At 43.2% G+C, this 19704-nt stretch overlaps 1 protein-coding gene across 1 annotated transcript in view; it reads right to left on the reverse strand.

Moving 5' to 3' along the window:
* The window catches only part of sema3b (sema domain, immunoglobulin domain (Ig), short basic domain, secreted, (semaphorin) 3B), a 74787-nt gene that overhangs the window by 20922 nt on the left and 34161 nt on the right, over window positions 1-19704 (reverse strand). Inside the window, exons 2-4 of the mRNA XM_071475208.1 lie at window positions 4810-5434; window positions 2125-2282; window positions 948-1010 (exon numbers count right to left, since the gene is read on the reverse strand). Coding sequence (XP_071331309.1) covers window positions 948-1010; window positions 2125-2282; window positions 4810-4987 — 399 coding nt within the window. The 5' untranslated portion in view covers window positions 4988-5434. The remainder of the gene's footprint in view (window positions 1-947; window positions 1011-2124; window positions 2283-4809; window positions 5435-19704) is intronic.

The raw sequence follows: 19704 nt of genomic DNA on the forward strand, positions 1-19704 counted from the left end.
GTATGTCTGGAGATCTTTAGTCTTTATTTCCCATCTGTCTACATCCACAGTTCACACTATCTTCTGCCAAACCTACAGACACGTCATGTTTTTCCATGTACCAATCAGAAACGATATCACAATTAACAACATGAGAATCATTTGTGGGGCAGTTTAACAAAAGAGCAGCTGAATTAAAAATGAGTTTAAGTAATAACTCAGGATTTTTTTTTTTTTTTTTTTTCCCCAGACATTGACTTGATTGCTGCTTATTTAGTCATGAATATTTAATACTATACAGGAACACTGATAGCTGCATTAAAGGTCCCATATTTTACACTTTTGATCTCCATCAGAAGATATATGTGTGGTTTTAAGAACCAAAAACCATCTCAGTGTAGTTTCATATCTTCTCTCCCAGGCTTCTCTCTGGAGCTCTCGTAACAACAGGTCAGTGAGCCAATTCAGGTAAACACTCAGAGAAACCAAATCCTGCAAGGTTGGATGGTGGTCCAGGTGGGCGGGGCTTGGGGCATGGCTGAGAGCGGTGACTGCTTTGTTGTGACATCACAAAGTTCCAGAAGTCCTGACGGCTTGTTCTGAATACAGGCTGTGTGCATTTCTCTGTGGACTGAGGCTTTGATACTTTCACAGTGTTAATATAGAACTTAGACCTGCTTTATAATCAAAAAAAGGAAATCGCACTTGCAATATGGGACCTTTAATCAATATTATACTAAAAATGGTAGTAGAGTATTTTTTTCTTAGGTTAATAAATATTGCGGTGTTCACAGTTACCCATGTTGAGGTTTCTCCTTTTTTTTTTTTTTTTTTTTTTTTTTGTTTGTCAGAAAAGGGATAAGGATGAGCAACTTCAACGCACACAGAACTGGTCTTTTTTAGTAAACACAAGTGACACAAGTACAAATGGGATCAGGTTGAGGTAAAGTGATGTGAAAAAGACTCACAGTGATGTCCTTTCCAGCCCAGTTACACTCCTCCCTCCAGTCGACAGGGGCGGGCCAGTAGATCTGAAACACAGCAGGCGACGGTCAGATCAGCCTGTTCCTGAACTCTTATTATCTGGATTCATACTAATCTAAAGTCTGCTTCATGTAAAATTTTTAGACTTTAAAGTGTGATTAGATTAATTATACCTTAATTTCACCTCAAATGAGACATCTTGAAGTTCTCACCTCCCTCCCTTCAGTCTCTCTGTACATCTGTACAACTTACTTCTGTTCTTTCTCTACCTCGCTCGTCCTTTCCTACCTGCTACTTTCTGCTCTAACTCAACCTCTTTGTCATTTGTGTCATTTACTAGACCACATTCTCATTGTATAGCTGTGGCTTTTTTGTGTCTCTTTACATGTAAGTGCACTATTGATTTTGTGTGTGTGTGTGTGTGTGTGTGTGTGTGTGTGTGTGTGTGTGTGTGTGTGTGTAAGTCTGTTATGTACTATAAGTCTGCACATTGTCTATGTCCTTCTGCAACTTAAAACATCAGCCACGGTTGTTACACGCTCCAAAGGCATCGATCAAAGTGTTTCATTTAGATATAAATGTTTTCTTTTCATCTCTGTCCATCTCTTTGATTTTCTACCTATTCTCTATTAATCCCACATTTCTCTTTCTTCTGCTCTGACATGTGAGGCCGCTCACTTGAGTAGTCTCATATGTGCGAGGGTATGATTCAGTCATGTTCAAAGGGGCAAGTTTTTTAAAAAATGCATCTGCAGCTTTGAATATTTCTTTTTCAGCATCACTTTGAAGAGAAACTTGTGAAGCATGTGTGTCCTGTCTTTGGCAACAGAAGTAATCATAAACAATATGGCACTGGTTGTAAATAAGAACCACTTCCTGATTCCTATCCCTTACTGTCCTTGATCTAGTTTGTAATTAACACAAGCTAAAGCAATAAAGTCATTTGATGATAGAGATGTAGGAGCACGTTGAGGAAGATACATCTCCTGATGATGTACTACAGTGTAATCTCCATGAAAAACACAGTGATTATCATACTGCTTTGTTTCATTGGACTTTGTATTGATGGACTAAAGAGTGTCTGACTCAACAATAATGGCTGAGTCAGCATCTGCACACATCTAAAGTTAAGCTCATCGACTGATAATGTTTCTGACCGACCTTGTGCTCCTGCTTGGCGATGTTGTCCAATGAGAGTGACAGCAGGAAGTTCTTGGCCCCAACGAAGAGACGGCCTCTTTCTTCATCCAGCAGCAGAGCGCTGAAGCAGCAGGAGCGCTCCAGCTCGAAGCGACGCACCCCATGGAACTGCTGCAGCTCTGGAAAGGCACAGATACACAGCGTGATGAGTCTGTCTGTCAGCTGTTATATGTGATATACAGATGGCCCCCGTAAATTTACAACACACAAACGCTTCCAATTTGTGCATGATGCATCCTCTGCAACTTCCACACAACTTCCAGGAAAGATTTGAAGTGTGTGTGAGTCTGTGTGAGTGCGCATGTGCCTTTGTGTTAGTCTTCATGTGCGTGTTTAAGTATATTAATGAACTAGTCCTGAAACCTTTAGATAACTCTGCAAGAGTCTGGTCAGGGTTGGTCAGTTGTTGTTGTTGTTGTTGTTGTTGTTGTTGTTGTTGTTGTTGTTGTTGTTGTTGTTACAAGTTAACAACAAATCTTTGTTACCGTGTTGGGACAAATGAGCTGAAGATGCCCTCTTCCTGTTATATGCAAATTCATCACCAAATGCTTATTATTTTGTCTTCAATAAAGAAACAAGTAACAGCAAACAATGAACGACTATGTGATCCAATAATTAATGCTAAAACAACCTAAAGTCATAAGATCCATATCAGTCAGTTGGCCGCTGAGCTGTAACAAGTCATGAGGTTGATGAAGAAGATTACCATTTAATTTTAGTGTTTACGTATCATTTCTGAGCTGTGTCCTAAGGCCAGGGACTTGTGAACAGTCAGGGCAAAATCCTATGACACTAATGACACTGTATTGGTTTCAATGGAAAAACTGAGCGGCCTGGCTGTTGCCAAACTGGCGAATTTCTGGGGAAACAGTGTCCAGGAAAATTCAGCTTGTATTTGTAAACTTAAGCTATAATAGTTACCCAAAGCCAGTGGAAAAAAACAGTGCTCTTGGCCAAAGGAGCTGAAGAAATAAAGGGACTGCATCCTCCCCTGCTGGTCTGGCTTCAACCAAGAGCTTAAGACCGAGTGCTTCTTTGCTTCGACATTAAAACAGCTTTATTAGTCTTCCATTGTTCTAATGTGAATTTATAACTTTAATTCAGGCTTTGACACCACCCAACAGCCGCCTGCATGACATCAGGGACTTTAGGTCTACTCCTCTTGTTTTATATTAATGTGCCTTTTTCAGCAAACTTGTTAATATTCAGTCCCTCTGTACTGTGGTGACAATTAAATCTTGGGGCCAAATAAGACACGTACTGTATTAAAAATGACACGTGCTTCAGGTGCTTATTGTCTTGTAAATGTTAAAAAACATGAAGTTAGCAACTTTTAAATGAATCCAAATGCCTTTGTGTTGGTTAAGTTTGCAGTCTGTCCTCTTTAGGTCTGTATGTATCTCCCCTACAAGTGTTTTCTTACACTTGCCAGGCCGTCATCGTAAATAAGGAATTGTCCTTGATATCTTGCCTGGTAAAATAAAGATTAAAGTATAGCTCACATTTTATTTATCAAAACAAAGAACATATTTCTCAGGCAACACAAAAATGTACTAAGTCTACAACCTCCGTAGTTGCTCTGTCAGGCTGTAATGATCACTACACACACTCCGTAACACTGTCTTTTAACTTCCTGTCTTCGTCACACCCTAACACACAATTCACTTTTTACATGACGTAGGTTTATGTTAGCATCGGGACATGCTAATGTTTAGTATGTAGCTGTTATTTTAAAACGCTAACATTGGCAGGCTATCATGCTAACAATATAGCCGGGCAGACAGACTGACACAGTTGCATTGTCTGCTGAGTTAACAAAAAAACTGCTCCCCTGGAACTTGAATCAAACTGTCAACGGTTACTTTAATGACAATATTAATTGTTATGAAAGATGTAATTTGATTGTAAATTGTCAGCCAGACACAGCTGAATCCTGGGCGACAGACTGCTGCTGCTTGCTGTGTGCTGCTCACCTCATGGCTGAGTAAATTCATAAGTTATTTCAGAGATGTATGAGGTCGTCTCTTTTAGTCCTTCATGTGTCAACCGAAACTAAAATATTCTGCTATCTCCCCGACCTGTCTGCTGCCCCTTACTTTCAGTTGAAATTAAAGGGAGCACATATCTCAGCTGGGCAGGCGGCCTTCACCGAGCCTCGTGTCCTTGGTGAGTTAGTTCAGGCTGTAATTGTCGGCTTTCAGTGATGGAACAGATCCCTGGGTTTGTGTGGTTGTTTTGGGCATTGAGCTGCGTTCTTCAAACTCACAAAACTTGAGATGAAACACAAACCCCTCCCTCTGTGTTTGTGTGTGTGTGTGTGTGTGTGTGTGTGTGTGTGTGTGTGTGTGTGTGTGTGTGTGTGTGTGCACATCTGTTTGTGGCTGTGAATCACAGTTACCACAAATTACGCCTGGCTACCGTTCAAGACAGTTTACTTTGAAAAAGGATATGGCTGAATCACATGAAACAGAGAAAATCTGTGTGTGTGTGTGTGTGTGTGTGTGTGTGTGTGTGTGTGCATGGTCTGTAGAGGAGACAAAGACTCACACTTGTGCGCCCACATCAACAAACCACCACACATTAACCAAATTTTCCTCCTTCAGACAGAAACGCTTCAACCTTCCTCCTCAAAGCTTTGGTTCTCACCTTTGTACGACAGCTTCATGCGTGGTGAGGAGGAGGAGGAGGAGGAAGAGGAGGATGAAGATGAAGAGGAGGTGCGGGTCATGGTGCTGGAGGAAGCATGGGCGGCGGCCAGACCCAGCAGGAACAGAGAGCTGCAGGTGACCATCATGGCCGCCATCATCATCATCATGGTCATCATCTTGACTTGAGTAAAGCAAACTCCTTCCTTTCAGCTGAAAACCTTACTGTGATTTTAGTCTATTTCTGTCCTAAAATCCTCTTATCATTAATCCCCAGTGTTTGTCTTATTGGATTCAAAGCAAAACCAAATCCTTTGTCTCTTTTTGTCTGTGTGTTAGACCCAGTCCACCTGTCCTGGGACCGGTTTGGTTCGGGTTTACTAGTTTTTGGTCAGGATTCAGGATCAGCTCAACCTCTCAAGCCCAAACCAGATTCTCCCTCCTGTTATCTGCTTTAGCAGAGCTTCAGTCTCCAGTCTCCCTTTTAACTTCTTAATATTCAGTGTAATCTCAGTGGTGTCTCTCTTTGCTTCGCTTGGTAGATCCACTGCTCCTCCCGTGAAGGACGACGAGTTCACCTCTCACATCCAAAACGGGACAAAAACGTCACACATGGGAATAGAGACCTAAAAATAGAGACAGAGAGGGAGAGGATTTAAAAATGGACACTACAAGCATATGTGTGTTTGTGCCAGGGATGCCCCTGCGCACACACACACACACACACACAAACACACACACACACACACACACACACACACTGGAGTCTGAGGTATATTTAGTCAGAGCCAGATTGATGCTCCTGCCAGGCTGTGTTAATGCCAGCCTCCATTGTGGCAACAACTCTATAATCTCTTCACATTACATCAAGACTCAGGGACACTATCCAAAACACACACAGACTCACACAGACACACACAAACACACACAGACCATGGTGATGAAGACTGTGTGTGTGTGTGATAGAGATATGCAATGCCCACTGCCAAGCCAAGCACAATCTCTGTGTCTGTGGTACTGCCAACTCAGAGCAGCGGCCTCTCTCTCTCTCTCTCTCTCTCTCTCTCTCTCTCTCTCTCTCTCTCTCTCTCTCTCTCTCTCTCTCTCTCTCTCTCTCTCTCTCTCTCTCTCTCTCTCTCTCTCTCTCTCTCTCTCTCTCTCCACACTAGAGGACAGTGTGAGCAGATGAAACCTCTTCATTGCTGAGGACTAATGAGCCGACAGTGGATGGATGTGTGAACACATGAAAGCCTCGGTGCTTAGCAGAACCTCACTTCACCAGCAACACAAAGCACAAGAGTGTTGGATTTTATAATGAGATTTTCTGTCAATATTGAATTACACAGTAATAGATAAATTACATTACAAGTTATTCAGAGCTTTACAATGTTGTTGTTTTTTTTTTTTTTTATATATATAATCTGGTTTACACATGGCTTCTGCAGTCTTGGTTTCTCAGTGTGTGGGGGGCAGGAGAAGAGTCTATATGAAGTTATTTGAAAACTGGAGTCAAATTCAAAATGACTGATTTGTTATTGTTTCGGAAAAATCCCCAGTAAGTTGGTGTCTCCTTTGTGAGTGTGTTGTTGAGAACCACAGCTCTGCCACAGCAGGAGCAGGAAGTAATGAGGTCACTGGTTTATAAGCCTACACATGTATGAGAGCACTGTCTTGTTAAAAAAAAAAATGTGCACAGGACACACACCTCTCTTTGAGTACTTTGGACTGTGCGGTCAGCCGGAACAATAAAGCCTTTCACTGGAAACAGTCTCCTTTATTATATTACACCTCACAGTTGGCACTCAGTCGGTGAAGGGCAGACAGTCTGCTTCTCTCTCGTTTCACTTTCAATCTGTTTCTCCTCCCTCGTCTAACAATTACCTCTATCACTCTCCTTCAGGAGCTCCTCTCTGTGAAACCCCCTCTTCTGTCTTGGAGTGAAATCGACCACTGTCTGTCAATGACTTTGGCCGTGTCAAATGTATTATCTTTCTTTATATGGTGTTTTTCAGCTAAGATGCTTCAGACCTTAAGATGCTCCATGGGGACACTAGAGTGCTGCTGACTGGAGCTGATTCTCAAACAGCCCAAGTGCTGCAACACCTGAAGTCGTGTACGGGCTCCTGTGGTGACAGGAGTGCACTGACATCCTGCTGCTATTTTCCTGATAGGATAAAAATGTGTTTTGTGCAGGTGCAGTGGTGGTAAATCGTGCACATGTTAATGGTGGAATTTCTTCACTTGGATTGGTGATTGGTGATTGGTGAGCCCACTGGAGAGGGAGCCCACTTCTGCCATTTATGGTCAATTCATAATTTTGAGCCACTTCGGAATTTCTGGCTCAGAAAGCTGCAGCGATCACTTTTAAGCACACGTACGCATATTGAAGTACACAGAGATGAGAATATGCACACAAACTCTGCACTCACAGACCCGTCCAGGCTCTTGGCTCAGAGTTTTCTGAATAATGGAGCTACTGAGGCGTGGAGACAGGAGAGGTCTCGTAAGCTGGCGGCTCCCAGGCCACAACACAACAGGACAGAGCTGAACGGGAACATAAACTCCCACATACTCTGCAGTATGTAAACACACACACACACACACACACACACACACACACACACACACACACACACACATATATACACACACACACACATATACATACATGCACACACACACATTTGGGAGTGGACAGAAGCACACACAACCTGCCATCCCCTGCAACAACCCACTGTTTCACAGGCGCACAAAGAGGTGTATCAAAGAAGTGATTACATGTGCAAAATGTATGAATAAATTGTGTGTGTGTGTGTGTGTGTGTGTGTCTGTGCACACTAAAGGTTCTGCACTGAGGCGCAAAGATGCTGCAGTATTTCAGGAAGAACGTCAGTGCTCTCGTCAGCTGCAGGTCTGTGACACACAAACAGTAACACACTCACGCACAGTTCACATCACAGTCCCTGGGAGTGACAGGGGCAGCAGTGAGGCCCTTACGCTCCTGTTGGCTGCTATAAAAGGAACGAGCGTCCCATTGTTCCTCTGAGTCTCCCCGAGCTCTGTGTGTGTGTGTGTGTGTGTGTGTGTGTGTGTGTGTGTGTGTGTGTGTGTGTGTGTGTGTGTTTTTTATCTGCCGTCATGAGTTGCATTATTGTTCCTCGCACATCCATGTCTCATCCCAAAGCCTCGGTGGGTTCACATGCACACACACATACGCCTTCGTATATGCATGCATGCAGGGACATATATATATATATATATATATATATATATATATATATATATATATATATATATATATATATATATATATATACACATACACAAACTCCTGCTTCTCAACACACACACACACAAACACACAAACTCCTTGCATGCTCCATAATGCATCTTAATAAAAAAGCCATTGGACCTGCTGACACTTGCATTCAGTTCAGCATCAATAGACACAGAGCAGCAACATACCAAGAGGGAGTGGATTAAAAGTAAAGGAAAAGACAGAGAGGGAGAGATTCTTTGGGGGGTGGGAAGGGAGGGGGGGGGGGGGGGGGGTCAAAAACCACCCTAAATAGAGACGAGCAGACAAAGCGGCCCGCCTCCAGGGTGGGACAGGCTTTTCAGAGTGAGGTTAGAGTGCATTCCTACAGTAGAGCGTGCAATAATGAGTGAATGGATATCAGCAGTTTAACCTGTGGCCCTCCACTACCACAGAGAGGAGACAGAGAGAGAGACACTGATAGAGGGAACCTGGGAGACAAGGACAGAAAGGAAGGGGATGAAAAAGCCATTAAGAATACAGCTAGGAGGAGGAGAGGAAGACGTGGGGGGGGGGGGGGGGGGGGGGGGTAAATGAGGAGGGATAGAAAGGGCACTTGGAAGAAAAAGAAGGAAGCAAGACAGTTAAAATGAGATAGCAAGGAAGTGAAGGAGAAAAAGTGATAAGAGGGTATGAAGACAATGGAAATGAGAGAGTGGGAACAGAAGGAGAAGAGGAGAAAGCAGGGGCACAGGAGAGAAAAAGGTGGAAAGGAAGAGACAGAGAGATGGAGGAAGAAGCTGTGGATGGAGCAGGAAGAAAATTTGAATGAGAATGGATGAAAAGAGGAGAAACAGGGAAGGAGGAAAAAAGACAAAGATGTGGAGGAGGAGGAGAGAGACAAAGTGGAGGGAAAGAACAAGATTCAGACGTTATACCACTTCAACCCTGCAGTCTGCCTGCATGCATACAGTCCCACGGAAAAAGAGAATGCAATGGAGGGAGGGAGGGAGGGATGGATGGAGAAGAAAATGAGCGATGCGAGAGGTGATGGAGAGAAAGGAGCCAATTGTTTTGCCTGCAGGGAGAAAAGAGTTTCCCTGGCCTGGGCCCAACAAGTCTAAGCCTCCCTGCGATGGAGAAATAAAAGGAGGGAGGGATGGATAGATGGAGGGATGAAGAGGAAGAATGAGGTAGAGAGGGCGCGGAGGAGGGAGGGCTCGCAGCTTTACAAGGGAAAAATGAGTGAAACAGCAGGTTACTGGTGGCTTATGCACCAGTGTGACTGGTAGGGGGAGACAGTGGGAGCAGGAGGGAGGAGGAAGGTTGGAAAATGATCATGAATTAATTAATTTAAGAAGCAAGAACATGAAAGTTCATTTAGTTCAAAATATAGAAAATATATTAAATTATATATTAAATATGTTAGATTACAAGAGTAAAAAGTAATTAATTCAGTGAGTTAATTCAAGTCGACTGTGAGCTGTGAATCACTGGTTCTTAAGCTGCTTTTAAGACTTAAGTGAATTGAGAAAGAGATTATAAGAAAGGGAGGTGATGAAGAGGAGAAACAGGAGGAAGGAGAGGAGGGAGGAGGAGAGCCAGGTTAGAAGAAGCAGAGAGAGAGAGAGGAACAGAGGGTTTAATCCCTGTGAAAGTGATAAAAGTTATAATAACGTCCACTGAACCGCACAACAAAGAGTTAAATTATTTCATTCTTATCAAACTGTGTCACTTGGACACCAATGAAACACATCTGAAACACATCAGAACTGCAGCCACGAGTTTCATGCCACCAATTGTTTTCATTTTGGTCATTCACTGCTATTTGACTTCAAGTTGCTAAATAGCGCATCATAAAACATATATATCAGAGAGCTAGTGGCTAATGTTGTGTGTGTGTGCCAGGTATTCGTCATGTTGTCTTGATCCCATATGGGGACAATTTTATTAATTGTTTTTTTTTATTTGATCCACATAAAGTCAATAAAGTAAATAAACTCTTTATCTTCGTGTTGAGACGCTGAAATCTTGTTGAAAGAGGTTCAATGTAATTGCGATGGTTAATGTTAGGGAAAACATCCAAAGACTGAATGTGAGTCAGCGTCTTCACACCACGTTCCCATCTTTGGCTGTTAGAGAAAAATCTTTCTTCAATTGTAGCATTTAAAGCGCTGTGGTGTTGTGATTCAGCTCAGATAAAAATCAGCTTGGCCCGCGGGCATGATTGCTTCATCCACGGAGAGGAAGAGGAGGTGATGCAGGGGAGTGTGGCTGCACATCAACTTTTACAGACGAGCAGTGAAAGCAGCAGAAGTGCAGCCAGCAGACTCCTGCGGTGATCACACCTGTGACAATGTTATTGGTGTGAAGCATGACAGCATTTTGATTTTGCCGAGAGGGATGAATGGAGAGCTGAGCGGTGCCTCATTGCCCCTGAAAACGTGGAAAAGAAGCAAAAGCTGATAAAGACAGACCACCAATGGAGAGGAGGAATTCTGCTCCAACTGAGAGGAAAGTACAGGGCAGTGCCGTTCTATATTATAATTGTAATATAAACGAACCATAACTGTTATTTATTTTGAGAGGCAGAGCTAAGGGTGAAGGTGAACGCTGGGTTGAAACAAGCCTTTTCCAGTGGTTCACACAGGCACACATGACGCGAAAAGCTCAGTCATATGAAGCTTTGGAGAATAATTCAGAAGCAGTCTCTCTGTCCACTGTACGGTGCAGTGTTGTTTTCAGCAGAGGGTCCTGGGACAAAGCGAGTTAAAGGAGTAAATGAAAGTTTCACACACAACAGCACAGAGTGAAGCAGCTAGAAGCCAAAAGTGACTACCAGTCTTTATGGGATTTAAGCTGAAGGAACAAAGTGAGAAGGAGGAAGCGAGACGATGCGGGGCAGGGAGCCGGGTTGTTCTGAAAGACCCGGAGTGAATGAAGGAGCCGGGGAGGCTACAGCGCTCTGCTGGTTGCTGGTACAGAGCCATCTGGCCCGGCATCGTGAATGGAAAGTTTCCCAGCCCGCAAACCCGTGGCTAACATTTGTTCAGTGTGGCTGAATTGTTCTCAGTAGTCACGGTTTAAATGGGAGAAATGAAAGAAATAATAAAAACTAAACTTTCTGCACTGGAGTCCACAATGCAAAACTCATGATGGATATCTCTTTAATCTTTTTTTTTTTTCCTTTTTTATCAGCTCTCCCTGCACAGCCAGGGTGGGGAGGACGAATGTTATTGTGAATCACTTGATATATGACAAGGGTGAAATATATCCAAGCCATCTGCAGTTGGAGAGCTGCTCTGCAGTGGTCATACAGCTTAAACAACTTGTCTGGTGTAAAGAGATACAATGAAGGAGCCGCTGAGGCGAGGGCAGCCTGCTGATAGCTGGTAGCCGTCCATTTGGCCGTGTTAAAGCCAGAAGCAGCAGTAAGTCAGGACCTTACAGAGCCGCCTCTGGTCTCCTGACTGGAGCCGCTCCAAACAGCTCTCAGAGGGAAGACAACTCACTCTGCTCCCCTAAATGAAACAACAGAGCAGATCTCAAACCAGTTGTCCGAGGAAGAAGCCCACATGTCATCAGCATGACTCGTAGAAATATATCTGGGTTGTATAACGGTGCAGGAATAGCACTGCTGCACGAGATGAGGTCACAAGCTCAATAGCAGCAGTTATTATTTCATATTGAAGGTTTCAGATTTCCCCAGACTCGCCTTTCATGCACAATGTAATTTAAGTGTAAATGTCAAAACTGAATTATGTTATTGTCAGAAGTGCTTGATTATAACTTGAAATGACAGTGTCAGTATTCGTCTGACTCTAAATGCTCCTGACGGGACCACAGTCGGAACGAACTCACCTGTCCCTCCGTTTCCAGGGGAACCAAATTCCAAAAGAGTTCAGAACATTCCTGGTTGGGATCAGCATCCACCTGAGCCCAAAATGCCTCTGACAGCACTGACCGTTTCCATAGTTACGGTACCACTTTCTGCTGTTTAGCCACTCAAAGTTTTTTTTCCATTGCAATGAAAAAGGGAACAAATGTGCCCATATGAGACAAATCCTCTGGATTACACACTCACAGTACAGAGAGGGCTGCGCACATACCTAAACACACTCACTGAGCTCTTCTTAGGTCCCATTCTGAGAAGTTCATCTGGAATCAGGTGGAAAGAGCTGATTTTCAATTTTAAACTCCATAAATTAGAAGCAGGAAAAAAATCAAGTTTGAAGCAGGTAGAAAATCCTGTAAAACTGTGGAAAAAAAAAAAAATTCTTCAGTAATTCCAGTGATGGGAATGGTGCCTGCAGGGCTGAAAGGGAGCAGCGACAGGGTCCCACTTTGGTGCGAAAAAGTCCTGTGAGACTTAAAAAAGGCAGCCGCCGTGGAAGTTAAACGGCAGCGCAGCGAGATCTGTGTATTCCCCTGTCTGCAGTCAGCTCCACTGATGAACAGCTACACTCCAGCTCCACTTAGAAAAACACACAGCCCTGTGCACACACATAAAACTCTTAACACACACACGCGGGGAGTTCACACACACGCACACAGAGTTTTCACAGGAGCTGAGCAGAGTAGAAGTGCTCAGAGGGTGAGCAGGCAGGAATAATGGCCTTAATTCAAGAGGGGAGAGAGAGAGAGAGAGAGAGAGAGAGGGAGAGGGAGAGGGAGGGGTTGAAGAGAGGAGGGAAAGGTGGGAGGTAAGAGGGGGGGAGTGGAAAGGGGCAGGGACATGCACTGTGCTGCTCTCAGTGTGTGATGTGTGCTGCTGTGTATCTGCATCAGTACCTGGGTGAAACGTTCTCTGTCTTCCTAATAGATCACTGTGATCAGTGACCTCACTGACTGCACGGTGACCCAGACTCGTGGGTCACACACTGACATATTCACTCAGTGACAGCTGATCCGGGGTTGAGGCGACTGAAGAGCCTGCATCAAACTTCAGAAATGAACTGAACTCTCACAGTGTGACTATTGCCAACACAACCACCTGGAATATAGCACAATACAATATAATGCAGAATAAACTAAAATTTTAATTATGAGAAAAAAAAATCCCCAAAGCTTGATGTTGAATTTAAATTAGCATTTTTTCAACCCTCTGATATGACCCATAGGAAGACTAGTACTTTGGTTGTCATGGTTACAATAATAATAAACTTGCTGACTGCATTGACAGCACCATACTTTATAATATATGTTTTATATTTGTATTTGTGTATTGTGACTTATGTTACCTGCCGAGGGACCACAAATGTAGATTAGCATTTTTGCTACTAATACATATTTACATCAAGTTTTTTGTCCTGATGTCCACATTAATAAATAAATAACGGTCATGGTTTGGTTAGGTTTAGGAAAAGATGGTGATTTCAGATAAAATAAGTACTTCTTCAATATTAGATGATCTTTGTTGCCATGGTTACAATAATAAGAACAAACGGTCATGGGTAATAGAAACAACATGGGAATCGAACACCGCTCTCCTGTGTCATATTCATCCATCCACCCCAACCTCCTCCTGACGTGGACTTTGTCGCTCTATAAACTACATCACCGCACTTTTCACTACAACCTCTAGATGTTGCCTAGCAACAAAACCTAAGTATGGGTCATAATAACCTGCTGCACCTATGGGCTTGTTTTTTTTTACAGGGGGGCGGTCTCGTTTTTATATACATTTTCAATTTGTACAGAAAAAAGCAAATAGTTTTGGTGGAAAAATAGAAATAGGAATTTTAGCCAAAAAAAAAAAAGTACTTCCTGAATATTTATATTTGGATGGAAACTTGATTAACGTCATGTCTCTTCTTGAATTATTTTCATTACACAATCTGACGCACCTCAAAAATGATACTGTGCAGTTAGACTGAGATTTTACTGGACCCGTCTCACACAGCGAAGACATGTGATAAACTGAATCACTGCTGTCGTACATTGTGTTGATGCCTCAAAGCACAAAAATGCGGCTGCAGACTTGACTTCACACTTACTCTGACAGACTCATGACTTCCCTCAAAAGACTTCAGATATCTTTGGCACAGCGTATACTGATGTATTTAGATAGCGGAGCAGTTTGGAAACACAAACATAGAGAGATAGACACACAAAAAGGGAGATTTCCAGATACAAGAGAGTAACTGTATGCTGGTGTGGATGACACGAAGCCTGATAAGCTGCTCTACGTACAGTAACAGGGTAATTGGAGTACAATTATACCATATGAGGGTTTACATCATCCTCTGCACATATCAAAGTTGAAGTATGGGTCAGGTATTCCTGATGGCCAGCAAGTGCATGAAAAACACAGAGAGAATGAAAAAAAATTTAGTTTAAAAGTGACATGAAGACAAGATCAGAACTGTTTCCTCTCATGTTTAACACCATATATGTGACAGAGTGAAAATTCAGCAACTTTTTGGATTTCGCCAAAAGATTTTGAGAATCACACACTCACCCCTGCAGACTGGATCGCTGGTTGTTAAAGTTTGCATTTTCCTTTTCCTTTCTTTGATTGTACAGAGAAAACTTGCTGTGGTTTGCTGCAGCTACAATGTGCGCCTTTGATGAGAAGTTTTCACGAGGGGGGGAAAAGTATCAAAGCATCCATTCAGTGTGTAAAACAACTCCTGCAGCACAAACCGCTCCTCTGCTGTCCAGCAATGCAGCATGTGTGTGCTCCAAACAGTAATTTCACTAAAACATGACTACAGGCAATCCTCCTGAAGGAGCCCCGGAGATGTGAGGAGGATCATAAAAAGTGTAGAAGCTGCACGGAGCTTCCAGATGTGTGCACCTCTGCTTCCTCCTGTCACAGAGCGGATGACGGACAGAACTCAAAACTATTGTGTTTTTTTTTTTGGTTGTTTTTTCAGTCATGGAGGGGAAAACAGCCGAGTAGTATACTCCCACCAAAATCTCACAGTCATACTGTGTTTCCTAATGTGTGTGTGTGTGTCCATCTTTTTCCCAGTTGCCCCACTCCTTTAATCGTCATTCCAGTGGCAGGTGTGGCATTGCGCCTGGCAACCCACCCACACACACACACACACACCTAGAAACCCACTCTCACTCAGTAGGGAGAGGTCATGGGTCTCACATTAGGGGGTTCACTGTGTGTATGCATATATTAGTGTGTCTGTGTTGTGTGCATTTTTAAACACAATGCACACTTGCCTTATAGTCATTTAAACACTTTTTTGCATGTGGACAATTAAAACTAAATCAACGTGTGTGTGTGTGTGTGCGTTCTTGTGCCGTATGTTTTGAGCCCACTGCCCGCCCCCCGCTGACCTGTCTGTCATAAACCAGCCTGACGTCTCTACAGGCTGCAGAGTGAGCGCTGTGATCCTGACAAAGGCTTTTGTCTCAGCTGAAGCCTCGGTGCTATTGAAGCAGACGAGGGCTCAGTTTCCTAATAACGTCTTAGTGAATCTTTCTTTTATTGGAAGCCGATGAACCGAAATGATCTGTAGATTGTGGTGGGACCTTCAATCAGGCTGCAGGAATCTCCCCCTGTGGTCTCGCTCCGCATCAAGAATGTTGTTTTGTGACATAACAATTAAAGCTCTTGACTCCTGAATACAACACAGCTTTAAGTTCATTCAGACTTTACTATGTTTCATTTAACATTCTGCAGTGTGGAGCATCAGTCTGAACTGTAAGATGCTGCAGGAAAGTTTGGACCTTGGCGTGATCCTGAACATTCATGCTGATTGGGTTGGGTTGATTCCCATGGTCAGAGCTCTTTGGTTGTTTTACGTTGTGTAATCAGAAGAGCAGTTGTGCTGCACTAATGACTGGACTTATCTAACACTATTTAAGCATTGTTCTTTTACCTGTGGTAAAGTCATGTGCTTGTGTTGAGGAGATTTTCTTTTTATAGCATCAAGCTCAGTGGATAGTTTACGATACAAAAATGTCCTTTTTTCCTGTGGATGACAGAAACCAAAGGCCGTCGGTCTTGTAAGATGATTAACCTAACCATGTACTGACTGAGTTATATAACGCTTACGTATAATACACCAGGACCAAAGACACACGTTCTCAGTCTAGATTACAGTCTTTACAAAAACACGCCTGTTTATTATGTTACATAAACAAGGTCCTATAGCTCTTACATATTCCTGAGGATACACAAACATTTTCCCAGAGAAACCGTTATAATCTACTCAGTAGCTACAGTAACACTAACCTGAGTGTAGCGGCCAGTAAGCTTGGCTATCTCCTGCTAAATGGTGCTAAACAGAAATATACATTCAGACTGGAAGCTGGCTTCTGACACGAAAGGCCAGCTCCCAGAATAGATTCAGGTATTTCCAGTTCGGTATTACACTGATACTAATGTAGCGATGAATCATTTCTGAGGGCGACGTTAAACAAAACACCCACAACAAAAGGAAAATACAAGTGCCCCAGTGTTGGAAGGTCATGCCTCATTGAAATTAATGACACTAAATGAACTTTTAAAACTGTGCCTATTAACACAAGGGCTGTGGAAGCAGAGTGTTATTGTTGGAGGTGAATCCCTGAGCAAAATATTGAATTCAGGTGGAGATTTCAACATCTCAACATGTGTTTTGGCTTGTGGCTGCGGAGTCAACCAGCATCCGGCTTCATCTCCTGCTCTCTGGTGAAGGAGTGAACATCGTAGCTGATGCAGCAGGTTACGCTGTATACCCACTAACAAAACTCCAGAATTTCCTTATAACCACTAAAAATGAGCAAGGATACGTGACCTTTTTTTTTTTGACAGAACCTTAAAACTAAATTTAATTGTCTAATGTTCAGATAATAAAATTATAACTTAGATATTCTTATGCACATTTCTATGTAAAACCAGATGATGTATGTAAAGTCTTTGGATGTTTTTTTGATATTTTTTTTTCTCTCTCTTTTACATAATATACCCACTAAAATAAAGTAGACTACACCGCTGAGCTGATGTGGCCAGTGAGTGTGTGGAGGAGCAGGCTGGATGTTCATCTCCTTCCTAATTAAGATGGACTGCAAAGAAGATCCTGGGTTCCTCCCCTTGCCTCGGAGTTAAGAGCCAGCATGCATTGAATTTTGGGCAGTTAATGACTTTGAATGAGCTCGAGTGTTACCACATTGTCAAACAAAGCTGAAATCAATCCACAGGACTTGTTAACATATGTTCGAGTGTGTTCATCTGAATGAATCTGGCGTTCTGTAATCACTCTGTAAAAAACAGGGATTCATCTCTGCAGAAGCGCCTCCTTGTGATTGACCATTCAGGAGGCATCACACTTTTTGGTATTCACTGCAGATGCCCTTCTTTCTGGGCCAAACCGGCTTTTTCACTTTGTTGCTGAGACCACGTGAGCCTCTATGTTTCTGTCACATCTCCTCATCGTCTCCTTCAGTTTTAGCTGAACGACGGAGATGCCTCTCCACGGGGATTATACACTGTTGCCACACCCTGGTGAGGAATGATCTCTGAAGCCCTGCAGGACAGATGAAGAGTCAGGCAGATTCCTCAAAACCAAAAGAAAGAACAATGGATACAGATGGCATGTATTTACAGCAGGCCAAACACAACAGTGAAATTACTGTGATGTTGAGGTGGTGCAACATGTGCCAACACTACAAGTGTTGCATTATGGACATTTGCTCAACAGATGCAGAAATATCCAGGCCCGGATGCCATGCCTGTAAAATTTGCAGCATGAAATACCACTGAGAACTTTTCTGTGTGTGTGTGTGTGTGTTTGTGTTTTCAGGGCTCTGGTGGTGTTACACACTGACCCAACATAAAACAAATACCAGTGCTAAGTGGATCATTAGCATCATTACAACTACAGAGCCCTCTCTACCAGCTGTAACACCACACTAATCTTCACTGTGTGTGTGTGTGTGTGTGTGTGTGTGCAGTGAATTTGTCTTAATAGCAACCACAGCAGTGCGTCACCGAGTGAGAACGAACGATTAAGTTTAGATGGGGTTGAACAAAAAGCCATTTCGGTGGTTTTTGTTGGGCTTTTGGGAGCAGTTGCATCTGGGTGACAACGGGAACGTGACCCTGCATCTGCACGGCCAGAAGAGAGATGAAGGGTCGACAGAAAGAAAGAAATTAATGAAGAACGGAAGGAAAAAAAAGACATGAAAGTAGGAAGAAAGGTGAAGAAATGGAAAGCAGGACGGATGTGCATGACACAATCCCCTCACCTCCTGATTATAGGGGGCCCAGTGGAGAGTGACAGGAGAGGAAAAGAGAGAGTTACAGTTAGAGAGAAAGAGGGAGAGAGAGAGAGAGATTTTTTGGGGGGGGTCTTGGCTGGGAATCCTTGGGGGCACAGAAACCTGTAATCCTCCCTGTTTTACTTTGATGTGATCACACCCAACCGAAAGGATGGAGGATACAGGGGTTAGCATGTCAGGAGGGCAGTATGGGGGGGGTTAAGGGGGGGGGGGGTGGTTATGCTGGTGCCAGGAGGCTCAGAGGTGGGACACACAATCTCACCCCCTCTCACAGGCATGCAGTCACACACCATCTGGCTGCCAGGGTCACCGAGTGGATAAGACCACCTTCAAACACGAGCGCGGCTTCAAGTGACACATTTTCACACACATACACACTCCGAAGGTCACCCAGTGGATTACAGCACCTTGCATGACCACGGCTTTGTCTCTTTCACACACACACACACACACACACACACACACACACACACACACACACACACACACACACACACACACACACACACAATAAGCAGTATTTCTCGGTGGAATGCACACTGCTCCACTGGTTCCCACCATTATTAAATCTAGTTGACTGATCATGAGTTGATGAAGACCTGTTTCTACCAGCTGTGGACAGAAGAGCAACACACTGATAATGTGCAAATCTTCTGTCTAATATTAAATCAGACATACAGTGTTTTACTTTGGTCCCAGTTGAGCTATTTGGGAAACACTTTTATGTGGTTAAGTCTTGATTTTGTTGAAACAGTTTTAATAAATCAGAGACATAATCAGAACAATCACCAGTCTTTATCAAATATGGACGAGAGTTGGACGTGTCATGTTTGCAGGCGCAGGCTGGTTTGGAGCCGACCCTCCTGCAGCAGGCCCTGTAATTCGGAGCTTCACTTTAATCAGACCTGATGTGCTGTTGGTTTGCTGCTGCTATTTTGAGAGGATCCAGCACAGATCACAGTGAGGACGGATGAAAGACAAAAACCAGGGAAATCACCTACTAAAAGAACGAAGCTTTTAACTGCAGCCTGAACACAGACAGTAAAGTCAGATTTACAGTTTTTTAAAGGCCCACACATGCATCAAGCTCCTGCACGCCACCAAGGGTGTCTGTATTCACGTCCAACCTGTCTGGTTTGGTTAAAAAAATTCAGATTCAGATTCAGATTTCCTATTATGGTAATTTCATGCATTTATAAACATAAAAACAAAATAGCTTTTAAAACACCAGACAACCAAAATAAAGAGCATTAGTCAACAGATAGAATAAACAGTAATAGGCTGGTTGATGAAAAGTAATGCACAATAAAATATGTGTAGGCCTGAAGTTTGCATTCGTTCAGGCTGTAAACAATGAGGCAGGGACCATTTGAAAAGAGGGACTGGTGCTGTTTTTTGTGGTCTGAAAGCAGATAG

This window comes from Trachinotus anak, unplaced genomic scaffold, assembly GCF_046630095.1.
Source record: "Trachinotus anak isolate AG129_WGS33_773 ecotype Australia unplaced genomic scaffold, CSIRO_AGI_Tana_v1 ptg000004l, whole genome shotgun sequence".
NCBI classification, from domain to species: Eukaryota; Metazoa; Chordata; class Actinopteri; order Carangiformes; family Carangidae; genus Trachinotus; species Trachinotus anak.